The sequence below is a fragment of the Notothenia rossii genome (genome assembly GCF_949606895.1).
Source record: "Notothenia rossii genome assembly, chromosome: 9".
In the NCBI taxonomy this organism is placed as follows: domain Eukaryota; kingdom Metazoa; phylum Chordata; class Actinopteri; order Perciformes; family Nototheniidae; genus Notothenia; species Notothenia rossii.
Window position 1 is genome coordinate 37,549,989 of NC_136907.1, and position 19,089 is coordinate 37,569,077.

The 19,089-nt window shown below is 42.8% G+C and overlaps 1 protein-coding gene across 2 annotated transcripts in view; it reads right to left on the reverse strand.

Moving 5' to 3' along the window:
- LOC307020800 (transcription termination factor 1-like) overlaps positions 1 to 19,089 on the reverse strand; it is a 98,975-nt gene that overhangs the window by 55,990 nt on the left and 23,896 nt on the right. For both annotated transcript variants that reach the window (XM_079652375.1, XM_079652381.1), the window contains exons 6-8: positions 18,763 to 18,841; positions 9,416 to 9,540; positions 9,105 to 9,324 (exon numbers count right to left, since the gene is read on the reverse strand). In XM_079652375.1, the coding sequence (XP_079508501.1) occupies positions 9,105 to 9,324; positions 9,416 to 9,540; positions 18,763 to 18,841 (424 nt within the window). The remainder of the gene's footprint in view (positions 1 to 9,104; positions 9,325 to 9,415; positions 9,541 to 18,762; positions 18,842 to 19,089) is intronic.

Sequence of the window (19,089 nt, forward strand, 5' to 3'; positions counted from 1 at the left end):
TCTGCTGGGTGAGTTTAATTCCACTCCCAGATAAATGGATATCTGAGAGGGAAGAGGACAGCTCTTCTTCAAATTCATTACGAAAACCCAGGCTTTGACAGATGCGATACGAGATGTAACGTCTGTAAAGCGACTTCCTCCCTGGAGCGAGCCAGCAATAGCAGGTCGTCCAGATAAAACCACATCCTCATCCCTCCTCTGTGTAGTGGCTCCAGCCTTATACAAACTTTGAAAAAATGCGAGGGGCCAGGAAATATCCGAACGGCAAACGATTGTCTGGTCTGATATTTCCTGAGTTTCGGGATGATGGGTAGGCTACATGGAAGTATGTGCGTGCTTCAGGTCTATGAAAGTGAACCAGTCGTCCTGGTGAACACATTCCAGCATATGTTTGATCGTCAGCATGTGGAACACTGACAGATCAAGGATGGGTCTCACTCCCCCGTTTTCTTCCCGGGATTTAGAAAAAAACGGGAGTAAAAACCCCTGATTTTCCTCCCTTTTGAAAAAAATGCCTTTTTCAACAGGAGTTCCTACAGCGCTGAATGGAGCGCAAGACACTATTCCTGGGATGACAGGAGTGTTTCTTTTATCCCGGAACTTCGGGGGGGAGAGGCTTCGCTGTGATATGCTGTAATGGTCGTCAAGGTGACGAGCCACGCCATCGGCCTTGCTGCTCGCGCTTCTTGAGGCGAAAGGGCTGCGAGGGAATCTCCACACGCTGCATTTCACTCTGGCTCTCATCATGAGGCGCGTACACGCCCAGGGGATGAGTAGTGGTGTGTGCAGTGCTGTCCACACGAGGCGTTATAACGGTGCTCGTGGATTTATTATGACCGTGTGTAGGAGGCATATCTGGGACAGAGGAATGCCGCGAGCTCTGCAGGTTATTAACCGAGGTTAAAACCTGCAAGCTTTTGCAACAAGCTCTGCTGGCTAGTAACCGATTATAGGCAGCTGGCTTACACAGGGGGGATATTTGAGAAACACTTGTTACTGATGACTCAGTACAAAAAGTTGGAAAATGAACACACTTTATTTTACTCACAACCCCCAGAACGTCAGAACCGGCTCTGCTTCCACGGAGCCTCTCGTGGAGCAGACCAGGAGGGGGGGAGCCTCACTTCCCTTTGACTCGCCGCCGGGAGACGCTGTCTCTGGGGTGGCGGGGGAGCGGAGACGTGGGAGGGAGCCCCTGCAGCCGCCGAAGGGCGAGCCTGACGCCGCGGCGGTTGCTGTGGGCGTCTCTCCGCTTGCGGCCTCTGCTGCCGCTGTGGCTCGTGTGGACGCCGCGGCTGCTGCGGGCGTTGGTGCCGCTGTGGGCACTCAGCAGGCTGGAGCCAGCTGACATGCTGGCGACTTGAAAGGCACACTGGTGCCTGGCGGGCGGGGGATACTGGTCTCTGGGGGCGCTCAACGTAGGGCGCCGTCCGGTGATTATGTTGGCCTGTCTTACCCCAAAAATACCGTCAGGCTCGGTTTCAGAGAAGGGGCAGCTGGAAAACCAGCATCTGTGAACCCCTCCACCTTGGTGAGGGGAACAAATGTGGCCACCGGAGCCTTCAGGGTCCTCGGGTTCGCCGCCGCCCCCTCCTGGAACCTCCTGATGGCTGGGAAAAGTGGCCAGATCGGGTCACTCCTCACCGTCTGCACCCGCGAAAAGTCATTCTGAACCCAGAGCCACATGAGGGACAATCTCTCACACAATTGTTACTCATGTTTACTTTGCAATTGAAATGTCTCTTGTGCTTCAGTAACGGGTGCTGAAGAAAAGAGGGAGCAGATTGTCGGGCCTCCTTCCTATTTATACCGGATGGGAGCCCGAGGGTGGGGCCCACCTTGCGGGTGGGCGTGGACTACAAGTGTTTCAGTGCTGCGCGGGTGCGCAGGGGATTATCCAATAGCGATAGCCTTAGAGGGCGAAGCCATATACGACATAGAACTGTGTCCAAATTTCCGACAAAGAGTGCACTGAATGGACTTGGGAACAAAAGCTCTTAGTGAGTGACTAATATGATCCAAGAATACTTTTTCAGATGGATTATTGATTAAAATGGCAACATAAGATCTCGTTGCAGACCTTTCTTTGTATTCATCCCGAATGTCCTACCTGTCTACAATGCTGATTTGTATACTTGCATTGTCAATATTGGTTACTCCATCAACAATGCATTTTACTTGAGCTCTTCTATTTAGTGAAAGACATCCAACAATGATTAATCCACTTAAATCATCAAATTGTTTCTTTGGTGTAAAATTCCTTCGTGATTGTTCATACAGCTGAGGATCTTTTCTCGCCTGATCTGCCAGTCGCTTCTCAAAGCCATCCATTGCGAGCCTACTGTTTTTAACCTGCTCTGCCAAAGCAGGTACAGCGTTGTTTCCATCTGCATGGCAACAATAGTGATTTTTCCAGCCAACCAATTCAAATCAATCAAAATGACGTCTGTGACCTAAGAAGTTTTTAAACAAATTTGTATGTGTGGTCTGACTTATGTTTGTGAGTTCGCATGAATAAAATTGTCCCCATAGACCAGAGGCCTGTACTACGAAGCTGGTTCAACCTAACCTGGATATGTTTGAGTTAGCCGGTTGGCCTGATCTAAAACATACGCGCTCTCACTAAGCGGTCCTAAGATGCTGGTTATCAAGTGGATCGCTCAAGCCAGCCGTGTCCTATCTAACTCGGTGCATGTTCACATGAAAGGGGTGGTATTTGGAGCATTCGACCAATCACAAACATGGAGAAGCGTACTGACAGTGCAGCGTCATACTTCCTGAATGAAAAGTTAACTTTAATATTAGTCAAATGTGAAGAACTTAAACTTTAAACATCCATGACTTAAACACTTTATCCAGGATCAAAGCCACAGAGCTGCACCTGCAAGGTGAATATCTGGTAAAAGAAAAAGTGTTTGAATGCGTACATTAACAGGTTTATGATATCACTGCCCCGTCTAAGACACGATCTGACTTTAATTACATTTGACTCGGGTGTTTCGTCAACTTAATTTTTTTGCTTAAAATAATACTTCTGCATACAGTGTGTGACACTGTGAGTGTTGCACGGCCAGATACGGCTCAGCTGACTCAGATAAGGAGATATATGATACATTATGATGTGATATGCCGCGGACTGTACTTAATGTTACTCTGATCCGGTTACTTATGTTGTGTCAGATATTTAAGTAAGCTTTCTTAATGCTAATGTTATAATAGTCAGATTGCTCTGAAGATGGGAGGTGATATTCTATTAATGTTCACGTTCACACAGTCAGTTGATTTTTGCCGGCCGTCTTTCCTGCAACGGCAGTTTTTCTGTATTTCCTTTCTCCTGTAATATGACTTGATCGCTTTAAACTCCGCACACTGAGCTCTAATTGGTCAGCAGGCAGTTGATCTCTTAGCCTGCAACCTATCCTGGTCCCGACCAGGTTAGCCGCACAGCATAAGTTACCATGGAGATCTAGCCTGCATCGTAGTATACCCCCCAGTATGTGGCTAAGTGTGTGTGTTATGAGTAAACAGACCTCATAAATACAACTGACCCCATAGACCAGTAAGTGGCTAGGTTTGGTGTTGTGTGTAAACAGACCTCATAAATACAACTGACCCCATAGACCAGTAAGTGGCTAAGTGTGTGTGTTGTGTGTTCAGACCTCATAAATACAACTGACCCCATAGACCAGTAACTGGCTAGGTTTGTGTGTTGTGTGTAAACAGACCTCATAAATACAACTGACCCCATAAAAAAATCAAGTGGCTAGGTTTGTGTGATGTATGTAAACAGACCTCATAAACCCAGTTGGCCCAATATACCACAATTTGGTCCCGGCCCCATAAGCCTATGAAATGTCACATATTTTAGATTTATTATATTATGTATGTTCTGAAATTGACATTTTTCTTTTGAATTGGAAATTGTCTTCTGGGGTTCAGTGGAAATATTTTTACCTTATTTTTAATATGACAGGATGGTGGGAAATGTGACGATGTGATCAGATCACTGCTGAGATACGACCTGCACCGCTTCAAAGCCTTCAAACAGCAAGGTGTGTGTGTGTGCGTGCGTGCGTGCGTGCGTGCGTGCGTGCGTGCGTGCGTGCGTGCGTGCGTGCGTGCGTGCGTGCGTGCGTGCGTGTGTCTCATTCACTGTCCCTCAGGTTGTGGCATGTGTATACATATTGGGCAGCAAGATGTGCCTTGTCTCCTTCTCCGAGGAGTATTCTCAGTCTTGAGAGGTCATTAACCTCCTTGAAACCCGGGATTACAGAGTTCAACTTGTTCCAGTAAATGCTCCTTACTTCGTTGAATGTTTCACACTTCAGGAGGAAGTGCATCTCTGTGCGTGTGTGTGCGTCAAGTGTAATAAATATATATGCAAGTTGCAACACACACAGAGTAAAACTCTGACCCTCATGTGTTGTATAGGCTGGCACGACTAGGCTGTTCAATGGGGCTGATGTGTTGTTTAGATTCTGCCAGAAGGAAAATCACGGTCACACTCCTTATGAAGCGGTGAGCTGCCGCTCCATATGGCTTTTCTTCCCGACTGCAACACTGGTCCCGCAAATCAAGCAAGAACGTGATTGGTCGATATGCATTGTGGGGGTGGGGGGAGGAGGGGTGTTGGATAGATATAGAGTTGTAGAGTTGTAACCCAGACCCACTGGAAGAGGAGGTGGCACTGGTCTCCTGCTCTCTCCCAAATGGAGCTTTTCCCTCTTCAAGCTACCTAACTTCACTCCTTCCACCTTTGAATTCCATGCTGTTACAGTAACCCATCCTATACAAATTAACCCTTGTTGTTCTCTACCGTCCACCAGGCGCCTTGGGGGACTTCTTGGAGGAATTAGATAATCTCCTCTCACACATCCCTGAAACTGGCCCTTCCACTGTACTTCTCGGAGACTTCAATCTCCAGACAGGGAAGATATCTTAACTAACATCTCTTTTAACCACCTTTGCTTTCTCACTGTCTCCATCCCCACTGTCAAACTGACCGTTGAGTGGCCCGACCAAAGCAAGGAGGCAGAGGCAGAACGTCCCAAATACAACCCGGTGTGGGCATTGTGACACAGCCTCAATATTACTGCCCACGTAAACACCGTCACCAGCAACAAGGATCTCACACCACCACTAACAGGCAAAACAGAGCCTAAATACACACAGACTATTTAAAACAACAAGACACAGGTGAGGGGGGAGGAGACAACACAGGCACCAGGTGAACACAATCACCAACAATGAAGCTATACAATCCGTAACGGAGGCCGAGATCTATGAGCCCAGAGATCACCTCCGTTACACCCACCAACTCATAAAGCTGGCAATGTCCTTGATCTCATACAAGGAACTGCACTACTTCTAACCTAGTGTAAACCCACTTCACACATCCGATCAACATTTCATTCGCTCTACTCCTTTCCAAACATAACAAACTAATCTCTTCTAATTCTGCATCTGTCCGCCGTAACCTTCGTTCCCTCTCCCTCTCTACCCTTGCCTCATCGATGCTCTCAGCCCTCCCTTCCTCTGACTCGTTCCAACTCCTGCCTCCAAACTCTGCTGCAGAAACTCTCCTCTCTACTCTCTCATCCTCTCTGGACTCTCTCTGTCCTCTCACATCTCGGCAGGCTCGTCAGTCCCCTCCTGCTCCCTGGCTAAATGACGCACTGCGTGCTAATAGAACCATCCTTCGGGCAGCAGAGCGGAAACGGTGGAAATCCAAACACCATGACGACCTCCTAACCTATCAGGCTCTCCTCTCCTCTTTCTCTGCTTCGATCTCTCAGGCAAAAAGCAATTTCTTTCAAGATAAAATCCAATCTTCCTATTCCAATCCCAAAAAACTATTTTCCATCTTTTCCTCCCTCTTGGACCCCCCCAAAGCCCCTTCCCCCTCCTCCTTTCTGTCAAGCGACTTTGTTAACTACTTTGGAAAAAAGGTTGATGAAATTCGTTCTTCTTTTTCTGACTCACCATTACTCACCGCTCAACCACACACTAACCTCATTTCCCCCTCTCTCCAAGTGAGGTTCTTGCCCTCATTACCTCTGCCCGTCCTACCACTTGTCCTCTGGACCCTATCCCCTCAAACCTCCTTCAGACTATCGCTCACCCATTTCATCAACACTTCTCTAACTTCTGGTCACTTTCCAAACAGTCTCAAGGAGGCATGTTATAAACTACAGGCCTGTCTCTCTCCTCCCGTTCCTGTCTAAAACACTTGAACGCGCTGTCTTTAAACAACTCTCCTGTTATCTCCATCAGAGGGGGCTAGTGAATTAATTTAAGTTTTCCGCACTCTCGCGGGACTATCTCCGCAATGGATTGAGCTTAAGTTTCTCTTTCGATTGCATGACATAGCCCAGCGCAACACCTTCGTCAAACATGTTGCCACTTGTTTGTACCATTTTCAGGAGATTTGTAATTTGTTCTAGAAAAACAAAGTGTTTTTTTAGGATTTCAAGAAGCATATAGAACAAACAATGGATGTATTTTATGAACATTTATCCATGCTGAAAGTAGATTTAGATGTGTTAGGAGTGAGATAGAGATTATTATCTAATATATGCATCTGATGAAGCATTGCATGAAGTCTGTTGATGATCAGAGGCTGTTGTTAGGGCTGCATAAACGTTTTTTTATTTTTGTTTTGTAGGCAGACCATGCAGGCCTCGGAGAGTTAAACTTGGGCCTGCGACCATAGTTTTACTGTATTTTGTTTTGAAAGTCCACAGCGGAGGTTTCTGTCGTACTCTTTATATATACAGTCTATGGTCATACTACATGCGGTGCATTTTGCATATCTCTCAGTAGCCAACCATCTGTGAGTCTGTTGGCTCGGACATAAACTCGTAATAAATCTACATTTCATAATAAGAGGTGTAAAACCTGAGAGGATTTTAAATCGCTTTTAAACTAAATGCTTATACAATCTGTAGTTGTATTTGTATTATTGATTTAATGTGTAAACGAGGCAATATAGAGAAGGTTAAGCTGTCATTATTAGGCTGTAATTTGTTATATACTGTTGGAATGGGTAAGCAGGCCTATTGTTTTGGGATATTTGTGGAGTAAGGTGATCCGTGAGTGTTTTTTATTGGTTAAGTGGTCCCAGGTATGAAAATGTTTGAGAAACACTGCCCTAGTGGATTGTCAAAGGGGGAGCCTCGTTGCGGGGAAACCCCTGAAAAAATTCTATGCAAACGTTATTATTAATAATAATTTTAAAAAAAAATTGATAATGTTTTTGTTTTTTTTGCATTTTTATTTTGTAATCATCTCGCGACCTCCACTTTGGGAACCCCTGGTCTAGCAGACATCTCTCAGTGGATGACTGCTCATCACCTAAGCTCAACCTTGACAAGACTGAACTGCTTTTCCTTCTGGGAAAAGATTGTCCCACTCTTGACATAACAATCAACATCGGCCCCTCTGTTGTTTCCCTGACTCAGACTGCAAGGAATCTGGGTGTGACCCTAGATAACAACCTGTCATTCACTGCAAACATCGCTGTTACAACCCGCTGCTGCAGAAACACGCTTTACAACATCAGGAGGATACGTCCCCTCCTTACCCAGAAAGCGACACAACTTCTGGTCCAGGCTCTCGTCATCTCGCGCCTAGACTTCTACAACTCCCTCCTGGCTGGTCTACCTGCATGTGCCATCCGACCTCTGCAGCTCATCCAGAATGCAGCGGCTCGTCTGGTCATCAACCTGCCAAAATGTTCCCACACCACGCCGCTCCTTCGCTCACTTCACTGGCTTTCAGTAACTGCTAGAATCCACTTCAAGACAATGGTACTTGCGTACCATTAGTACGCTGTAGTACATATGCTAGGCCTGTAAGTGGCGCAGTAGTCTGCCACAAAAGCAGCGAAGAAGACTTCCTGCGCATGGTTGACATGGTTGCCCTTCTGTTTATTCTCCGCTGTGGCTCTTTTTCTCCCTCCCCGAGGCAAGCGTTTGCTCTCGCTGCTGTAATTCAATGCAATCCCTCCCCGTCGAGGCAAGCACTGTAATTCTCTCCGGTAGTCCACCAGCGGATGACAAACACCCACTTCTCTGCCTCTTCCAAGGAACGAGGGGACCGTGCAGCAGAGTTTCAGTTTGATTTTTTTTTGCCGGACAACATGTCCGTTAAAGTTTAAATCTTCTGGACAAAATTAGAAAAGTGCCGGTCAAAGGTCTTCTTTGTTATTTATTGAGCTTTAAAACAAATGAATAATGACTCTATAGAGTGGCGAAGTCCCTCCCCTTCCGGGGGAGCTCCATGGGACCTTATTTCGGAAAAATTAGGTATTGAAGTCAATGCAGAGAGAAAGATTATCTTTCGATCCCGTTTGAATTGTGCCACGAATTACACTCAATTTAAAACATAATTTTGCAAGTCAAAAAAATAAAAATGTGTCGTAAAACTGTGAAGTAACACATTTGTTAGTGGGAAACGCTCAATGAACTACATCTCTGGTCTCGCAGACTCTCACAACAACACACGTCACCAAGATGGCCGTCACTACTGTCTTGTCAAAAAAGTGATTAACTACCCTCACTTTCAAAACAATGAAACACGTCCAGAAGAATGTCATGCAAAGCTGCCTGCCTGCCTGTCTTCCTTTGATTCTCTCTGAACTGCCTGATCTTTTTATGTTATGTATGTTTATGTTTAATGTCAACCATTTGTGCAGATAGCATGAAGTAGAACATATCACCGGTGCTAATGTAGCGTTAGCATTTCTCCCTCGGGCTTAAATGGAGTCACTTCATAGAGCATATTTCCCTAAAGTAGATTGATTAAAACAGCTTTTTTTAATATGAAATAAGGTATTTATGGGGTGTCATCAAATGCCGTTGCTATGGCGGCAGGTCACTCGCCATCAAACACAATGTTTACAGTATGATACTGCTGTAACTCCTATGTACGTTGTCCGATCGGCCTGAAACTTTCCACGTTTACCAACGGGTCCGGAAAACACCTGCGTGACACGTCGACGTGCGGACAACAGCCAGTGGAGCGTCGAAGACCCGCTCAATACTGCTTGCAGCTTTAATTATTATTGGAATTCCATTATTAATCAGGGCTGATGGGACACTCACCACTTTATGCGGCACTGGGTCCAGGACCGGGTCTCCACCTGCTGGCTGGTCTCCTTCCAGGGCAGGTTGTTACACAGCTGATCTCTGGTTAGACTAGGACCTTCAGAAGCAGCAGAATCTTCAGAACCAGCAGGACCCCCAGCCAGAGCCTCCAGGTGAGTCTTTAGTGCCCGCTTCAACCTGAACTCCTCCTCTACGCTCCACGCACCCCGTCCTGCAGCTGGACACACCACCACACACACACAGACACACACAGTTAGTAAACAGTGTGCGTGTTCCAACAGAAACTCCATAACCGGGTCAGGACTGACCGATGTGAGCAAAGCGTTTCTGTAACGAGTACGCGCTGCGGTCCATCTTCTCGGCGATCTTTGACCAGTCGTTCCCGTGCAGAGTCTGAAGCTTCATCAAAGAGTGCAGCTCCTCCTTCGAGAACCTGAGGACACACACACACACACACCTCTTTTTTAAAATGGAACTCAATGGGAGGAACCTTCAAATCCTCTTTTACCTACATCGTGCGCCAAATGCTACTCCTTCCACATACTTTCAGCTAGAGACTTCATTCCAACTTTAAAATGATCCCAAGACATTTAGCTATTAAAATCATATTCAGATTTTGTATATCTTTTACACTTTTTGAGATATTTAACTTAGTTTGGAGCTTGGCAAAGAGGCCTTCTTCAGATATTACCATTAGTGTGTATTGCGCAGCTCGTTAAGGCTAGAGTGCGCAATGTCACAGCTAGAGTGCAGCAGAGCTTGAAAACTCCTTGGACATCATTTTATGCTTGAATTGTAGGAAAACCTCTCTTACGTTGAAAAGAGGAAAAATGCAGAAAAAGCTGAATATTTTATTAGTTGAATGGTCTCAGTAGCATTGCAGTGAAATGTTTAAGTGGAAGAGTAGGACAAATAGTGAAGAAGCTTAATATTTAAAAGAAAAGGTTTAAAAAAGGTATAAACAATAAAATGAATAGCCTCAATGTCCTGAAATAGCTGAATCATTTAATAGTTGAATAGTTTCTGTGGCTGTAAGTAGGCTGAAGGAGTTAGATATGAAATGTAAGTAGTAGTGAATGAATGTGTATTAAGATGAGAAAAGAAAGTGAAAAGCAGCAGAATAATTTAACTGCATACGTTTGAACTAAAACCATACGTCACCAATAATGTATAAAATATGTGGAACATGTTGAAGTCAGTATGAAGCATACTTGCCAACCCTACCGATTTTTGCAGGAGACTCCCGATTTCATAGCCCTCTCCCGGTTTCCTCCCGGGGTCATATTCCTCCCGCATTTCTGACAAAATCAGATTTACTCACGACTGTTTCCACTCTGACTTTAATAGAGCTACACTATTGTTTGATTTTCATGGTAGCGCGTCTCTTTAGTAGCGCGCGCCACTGAAAGTCTGAGAAGGTGAGGAAGATAGTCACAGAAAACAGAACAAGAATCGACAACTCGACCCTCCGCTCACTCCTTTCCTGGTACAGGTCCAGCCCACACATATGCTCCATCCAAGGATGGTGCTACAGGCCGCAAGGCATTGCACTTAGAGCTACAATAACAATGTTAATGTTAATCTAACAGCTCCGGCGATCCACTAGCTTGGTCCGTGGATTTTAAGACCGCAGAGTCTACACATGTGCAGCCTCGACATTTCTCCAAACGAACTACGACGGGCTCGGTAGAATTCCAAGTATGCTGGACATTGGAACAGTACTTCGGCGGCACCTGATGACGTAGTATGCTTGAAATAGTTTCTCTGGAGCAGCTTTACTCGCGATTGAGAAACACCCATCGTGTTTGTGTTTGAGGTGACAACGTTATCAAACACCTGTGTACATGAGCCCAGAGATCAAAGGTTTACATGGAGATGTGCTGTGAAAGGAGAGCCTTTCCATTGTTCTGAATGAGAAATAAACCTCTTACATTTCTAACCATAGTTTAAAAACCGTAGCTGCTTTCGGTAAAATGTCAACGCGTGAAGCATGTCAGGACCGTTAGGAGCATCGGAGTCTGCTTTTTGTGCACTTTTGGGACAATAATGTGGCATTTTTGGCAGATTTACAAAGGTGTGCAGCTGGTGCTCTGAGGACAGATTAGGCTGAATTTACAATGGGCCTTAATGGAGACATGTTGAACATTTTTGTCACTTCATGCCCTCAAGGAATGCAGGAAGACATCTTATGGGAACTTTGCTTCTTTTGAATATGTGGCCCTTCAGCTGAAATGCTCCTCTCGAGCTCTGTTCCTAAATATCTATAGACCACCCAAATACTGTGCAAGCTTTTTGATGACTTTACTCAAAAAAAGTTGAGTCTTTTTTAGTCATCAGATTGTATAGAACATTTCAGTCAAACTAGTCAAAACCAATAATTTGTCATTTTAGTCAAACTTATTTCACAATAAGATTTTATCTTGTCCTTATTTGATGAAAAACACAGGTTGAATGATTAAGAATGCAGCTTTGCAGAGAGTATCTGGTCAGGTTTGTGGTGTTTTTACCAGCTGTGTTATGGCCACATTGCTTCCCTTCTGATAAAACAATGCATTCACTTTTTTTCTCCGCCTCATTGTAGTGAAAATGGGCTCAAATATCACATTCTTTCTTTCTCCCAAGCAGTGGTGGCTTTAGACTTTTTCGTTGTCAGTCATTTTGACGGACAGGATCGTAACACTTCCGTCATAATCCATTATTACCCGTCGAGTGCACAATTTATCACTAACTCGCGCTGACGGGGGGTTATTCGGTTAACGCGAGTGCGACCACTGCTCTCAAGCCCTGTTGTTGCCATTTTATTTTCTGTTAAATAAGGTTAGTTAGACCATGAATTAGACCCGAGTCTTCCTGACAGTTCATATTCTGCCGCTGCCCGGTGTAATTAAAATGTACCGCCGCGCGCAGCACAGACACACAGCTGCTGCTCAGACGCAGCACCGGAAATGGAACTGCTGGGAGAAAAACTGACTATCAGAGATGTAACGTTATCTTTGATAATATTTCGTCTCCTCATTTTTCGTCAACAAAAGTAAAGAGAGATTTTGGCATAGTTTTTATTTAGTAAACTACATTTTCGTTTCGTCACTTTTCATCAATGATATTGCATGATGATTTCGTTACAGTTATTGTTTACTGCCGTCTGTGCCGTCTCATCATCGTCTCGTTTTCGTCATGGAAAAAAAGGTTGTTGACGAACATATTTCGTCATACTTTTAGTCAACAAAATTAACACTAGTGGTGATTGATGTTGCACTCTCTGATCATTCATGTGTTTTCTTTTAGAGCTCTATTTCTGTTCACAAAAATGTTCAAAAAGAGGTAACCACAAAGCGGTATTCATCTGAAAATACTAGGGAAATGTTTACTCAGAATTTTTCTTCCACACTTGCCCCTGCTAACATCTCAGTAAATGAGCTAGTAGATCATTTTAATAAAAAAAATTAAAATGTTATAGATGCCATTGCTCCAAATAAGGTAAAGGAAGTTACTGGCAAGAAAATATCTCCATGGAGAAAGGCCATGACCGTGAAAACAGAAAAAAGAGTGTCGAAAAGCTGAACACAGATGGCAAAAAACAAATCTCCAGGTTCATTTTAAAATCTATAAAGAGAGACTTGGCTTTTATAATTTGGAATTGAAAATTGCACGACAGTCTTTTTTCTCTGAGATCATTGCCAAAAACGAAAACAACGCACATGACACCTACCGCCTACAGACTAACAAACCCCCCAGTGTCAGTAGCCTCTGAATTTCTATCCACCAAAATCATTGCATGCCCATGCAATGATTTTTCCTCCTTCTTCACTGACAAAATCCAGAAAATCAGACAAGCAGTCAGTGCCTCTGCATCAGGTACAGCAAATGTTTTGTGTCTGTGTCCACTTAAAATCTATTCAAACACCATGAAACTATTCCATCAGATTAATGATAAAAACCTAGAGGACATTATTCAACTTCTGAAATCCTCCTCCTGCTGCCTTGATATTATTCCAACAGGGTTTTTCAAAAATGTTTTTCATTGAATGGCCTCAGATTTACCTCATATAGTAAACAAATCTCCTCACTCAGATGTTTTTCCACAGGCCCTGAAAACTGCAGTCATTAAACTGCACTTAAAAAATAATAATCTAGATGCTTCAGTAATGAACAATGACAGGCCCATAACAAACCTCCCATTTCTAGGTAAAATCATTGAAAAAGTAGTTTTTAAACAGTTGAGTAATTTCTTGCATTTAAATAACTGTTTCGATGTGTTCCAGTCAGGCTTTTGTCCAAACCACAGCACTAAGACTGCTCTTGTAAAGGTCTTCAATGACATCCCCTTAAACACAGACAGTGGCAGAACTTCAGTGTTAGTATTATTAGATCTCAGTGCTGCATTTGACAATGTTGACCACAACATATTACTAGACCGACTTGAAAACTGGGTGGGACTTTCGGCAACAATTCTACATTGGTTTGAATCCTACTTAAAGGACAGAAACAACTTTGTTTCTATAGGTAAATACACATCTGAGTTGACAAATATGACATGTGGGCTACCTCAAGGCTCCGTCTTGGGGCCTCTTCTCTTTAACATCTACATGCTACCACTGACTCAGATAATGAAGAACAACAAAATAAGTTACCATAGCTATGCGGATGACACACAAATGTACGTAACAATTTCACCAGGAGACTATGCTCTAATTCAAACACTGAGTAAGTGCATTGAACAAATCAATGACTGTATGTGTCAGAACTTTCTCCAATTAAACAAAGTCACTCCTGTTCTGAAGTTTTTACACTGGCTTCCTGTGTGTCAAATAATTGATTTCAAAATATTGTTGCTGGTTTATAGAGCACTGAATGGTTTGGGCCCAAAATACATTTCTGACCTCCTGCTAAATTATGAACCATCCAGAACTCTCAAGTCTTCAGGGACTGGTCAGCTTTCTGTCCCCAGAGTCAGAACTAAACATGGTAAAGCAGCATTCAGTTATTATGCTCCAAATATCTGGAACAAACTACCAGAAACCTGCAGGTCCGCTGCAACTCTTACTACTTTTAAATCCAGGTTGAAGACTTTTCTTTTTGCCGCTCATATTAATATATGTATTCATATCTTAAACTGCACTGTAACTTTTATTATCTTTGCTTTTTGTCTTTGCTTTTAAATTAGTGTTTTTAAATGTCATTTTATATCATTGCTTTTAAATGAGTGTTTTTAGATATCATTTTTGTTGGGGAAATATTTTCCAAGGTCCATAACTTTGACCCAGTTTATCAGTTCAAACTGTCCTGACTGAGCACAGGCACCTGTAACCTTGGCTGCTGTGCTCTCAGTGTTTTGTCTCCCTGTTCCTGCCTGTTGGTGTCAGCTGATATAGGTCTTATGATTCTATCTTGTTATGCAGCATGTTGATTATTCTCTCTGAACTAGCTAAATACATGGGTCTAGGGTAGAGTTCTTCACATTTGACGTGGCAACTCTACCGTGAAGTCAGAACCTCTGGCTCTTGGACTTGTGATGTGAATTCTCCGGCCGAACCTTGTAATAAACCATCAGTGTTTGACATCAAAGCTCCAGCTCTTCCCGTGTCTCCTTCATGAGTCGGTGACTCCCACTGCATTGCTACACAGAAGTTTCCCTTACAATTTTATAATATGTTTCTTAACGCTCTTAATGTCTTTAATTTTTGTAGAGCACTTTGAATTGCCTTGTGTTAAAATGTGCTATATAAATAAACTTGCCTTGCCTAATGTTAAAATCTGAAGAAGGCCTCTTTACCAAGCTCCAAACTCAGTTAAATATCTCAAAAAGTTTCCCATCATGTTTTGAAAAGGCTTAATATGTTTGATATTTGAATGGTTTCTGTAGCTGAAAGTATGCTGAAGTTATCGGACGGCAAAATATTGGTTGAAATAATAAGTTGAAGAATAAAGATTTGAAGAACTATAGTGGAATGCTGTAAACAGCATTCCCACTAATTAACCTGTTCAACCCGGAGGCCCCCGCCATACTAAACTGTATCTCAGGGCTTCTTAACATTTCAAAACCTATTAATGTGTCATACCCACTTAACGGGAAGAAACTCAGCTAACTGACGATACGAACCATTTTTACCGAAACAAAACAAAAGTCTCACAAGAAGCGTCTAAATGAGCCCTGAGCACTTAGCACAGAACTCTAGGTATAAATAACCTTATTACATATCGGATCTGCACAAACAAGATATCGATTAGCAAACTGAGATTCCACAGATTCCAGAAATATAAAGTATCATCACTGAACGATCAGAACTCGCGACAGGGGAAGCAAACACAGACATCACAACACAGAGCTTTACGGAGCAAACACGGCCAATTTGTCTTACCTTTTACCTCTTTCTGATCAAAAGTTGTGTTCAATGGCATCAAAACAATAAAAACGCTACTGAAGGTTAATCCAATGGTTAATCCAATGTGTCTGTGTCACTTTGAAATGATTACTGATAATCCTAGTTTGAGCCTAGGTTTCAGTTTTCAGAGCGTAACATAGCTTTGACTGCGTGCGCGTCACTCTCACTCCTCAATGGTAACGTGTGTGTATGTGGAACTTCCCCTTTGATTCTATTGGCTCTAACGGTTCAAAAGAGATGTCAATCCCCAAAATCGACCAATGGTTCCAGAGAAATGGCAAATCCACCCAAATGACCCCAAAGGAGGGTTTTTTTCTTTCTAAATCTCTCTAAAAAGGTCAAATTTCTCTTTTTTTGCATCAATCTTGATACAGGGTACTTATTATATGTTACAGTTTGGATTCCTAAAGCTTTTAGTCTACTATCCCATCATTCAAGGTTGGTTTTCACTATAAGTAATGTTTTTTTTTGACAGACACTATAACTTAATTTTTTTTACTATGTTCAATCATAATTTACTTTAAAATAAAAACATTTATATTGATTCTGACTTATCTACATCCAACTCACAGGTTTATCATTGCTTTGAGAAAAAAGATTATTAATTTACCCCTTTTAAAAGTGAAGTTATAGTCATTCATTTCATTTTTTGTAAACAGCATTCGCACTAATTAAAATAAAGAGCGGTGGCGGCCGTCAGCGATCCGAGCCGGCCGTCAACGGCCCGCTGACGACCGGCCGTTCTGTGAATCTCCAGAACACACAGATGACCAGGACCGTTCCATGAAAATCCTAGCTTCATATAATCGTGGTCATACTTCCTCCGTTTTCTGCCAGACGCTGTCTCCTCTCTCACTTTAGGTAACTTCACTAAAAATCGATCCATGTTGCCGCTCGCATAAAGTTGGATTTCATTATTTCTTGTTATTTTTAACCGCTGGTATAGGGCATAAGACAAATACAAAAATAAAAGAGTAGGATAGATTTGAATAAAATACTGCAGGTTATGTTGCAAGACCAGTCCGCAAGTTGTGCAGACAAAGTTAACTATATACATGTCAGAAAAATTAATAAATACAATGAGCTAAATGATGTAGAGAATGTGGAAAAAGGCAGGATTTTATGTACACACGTAAATAGAATAATGAACTAAAAACTAAGGAAGCGGGTCATCTCCTCAATCATTTTGCAAACCGGGACTAGATTACTAGACTGACTGCACTGACACGCTAATGGCGCATTTCCACTACAGCGCGGGGCTCGCTTTAAGCGTGCCGAGGCCGTCTTTGGTTGCGTTTCCACTTAGCGTAGAACCGGCTAGCGGGTACAATTTCACAGTTTTCTGGTCCCATAAAATCGAGGTTCTTTCCGGGCCAACAACCAGGCTGAGTCGGGCTGAGTATGCTAAACTAGAGAGAGAATCGCTGGCAAGGGGGCTACAACTACAACAAGATGAACATATTTGACCGTGATTTAATTGTAATACACGTTTCAAAATGATACCGAAGTAACAACATACCGATACCTTTTAGTAAAAACCATGAATTAATGCTTTGACAAGACTGCAGACAGACTGCAGGCGAAAAACCTTCTAAAATGCGTGTTTTCTAAATGGAGATTGGCTAAGCTAACGCAGTGTATGCTCCGACCGTCCACACTCACAACGGCCTATACAGACATAAATAAACCAGTGACTGTATTCACCATGACACAGACAGTCTGTGGTTTGTACTTGTTTAAGTTTTGTCTAGTTTCTGAACAGATATGAGGAGCTGTGAGCTCTGAGTGCTAACAGCTAATGGCTGTGTTGTTTTTCTGGGGTTCTCATTGTAGATGACGTCACGGCTCCGCCTACACTGCGTTACTAGATACTACCCCAGTTCCTAAACTGTAATGGAAACGCAGCATAAAGTGAGCCTGTCCTAACAAGGCCTAGCCATACAGAGGCCGTGTAGTGGAAATGCGCCATTACTAACTGAATCCCGTGAGTAGAAGTGACTGTGTATTTTTTCTGGAAGAAGAAGGTTTTGTTGAGGATTTTCCAATGGAGAAATATTAGGGCTGTCAAGTTCAGACGTTAATAACAGGTTAACGCAATTATTTTTTAATGCCACTAATTATTTTAACGTGCGATTAACCCATGTGTATTTGTCCTCGGCCCGCCCTGTAGTTTCAGAGCACAAAGGCTTGACGTTGTTGTTGTTGTTAGTTGAATGGTGGGAGATTCTAGCGAGAGATATGGATACAAGAAAATGTTTTTTAAACAGCAAGCCAAGCACACAGCTGATGCTGACAGCCCCGCTCCTGCCGCTCGCTTGCGGCAGACCACGCTTGAAAGTTTGCCGGGGAGACGCCTGGACACGGCGTCTACGAGCAGCAAGCTTTCAACAGCGATAGCTAAATTGGTGGCGGTGGCTACAGCTTGCAGGACAATTAACATTGTGGAGGACGAGGGACTCCACAGATAATTCGGATCGCATCCAACGTGTCGACTGCACATCACAGCGCATTATTTTGACCCACAGTGGGAACTTCAGTCTCATGCTTTGACTGTTATGAAGACAGAGGAGCGGCATTTCACCGACAACTGTAAACAGGCTTGTTTGTTTGAGCAACTGGCTCAGTGCAAAGAAGTACACAGGGTTGGGAGAGAGTGTAAGAGAGAGAGAGAGGTTCCAGGTTGTTGTATTGAAAATATTCAGGAGAATATTTGTCATTGTTCCAATGATAAACACATTTGCATGAAGCATATTTTTCCACCCATATGTTGATAAGAGTATTAAAAACTTGAAATATATTCCTCTAAGTTACATTTAGAACAGATACAAAATATGCGATTAATTTACGATTAACTATGGACATCATGCGATTAATCGCGATTACATATTTTAATCAACTGACAGCCCTAAGAAATATACATCTACCCGAGTTATTTTTGGACTTTCTTTTAATAAATGAACTGTCCTTTGTGAACCATTTGAAAACCAAAAGTGGACTTTTTGATTTATTTTGTATTTGTGGTTTGAGGGTTTCGCTTTTTTGGTGCGAGATTTAAATATAAATACTAAATATGTTCTGTCAGTGTTGGGGGGTGTACTGTAAATAATATGCACCTTTGTGCAGTTTTGATTGTGATTAAAAAAAAATCTTAAATGTCAGGAGAGAGACCTGACTGACACCCCTAAATAAAAGGATCAAACATCAAAACTAAAGGTCAAACTGTTGCAAGGTGAACACAAAAACTGACAGTGTTCTGGTTTCATATCACTAACCTCCCATTGTAGTTCCGGTCATCAAACATCTTCCTGGCTCTGGTGTACACCTGATGACAAGAGCGAGGAATCCCCTCAGCTGGACGGACAGAGAGTAGAGTTAGTTATATATATATAACTATATATGTATATTTAACAAATATATTAAATATATATGTATATTTAGATATCCTGTATGTACAGGCCTAATATAAAAGGACGCAAAAGACAGTTCATATATTAAAAGAAAGTCCAAAAATAGATGTAGATGTATATTTCTCTGTTTGAAAATCCTAAACAAAGCATTTTTCCCCCAGAAAAAATACAGTCTTTCTACTCACGGGATTC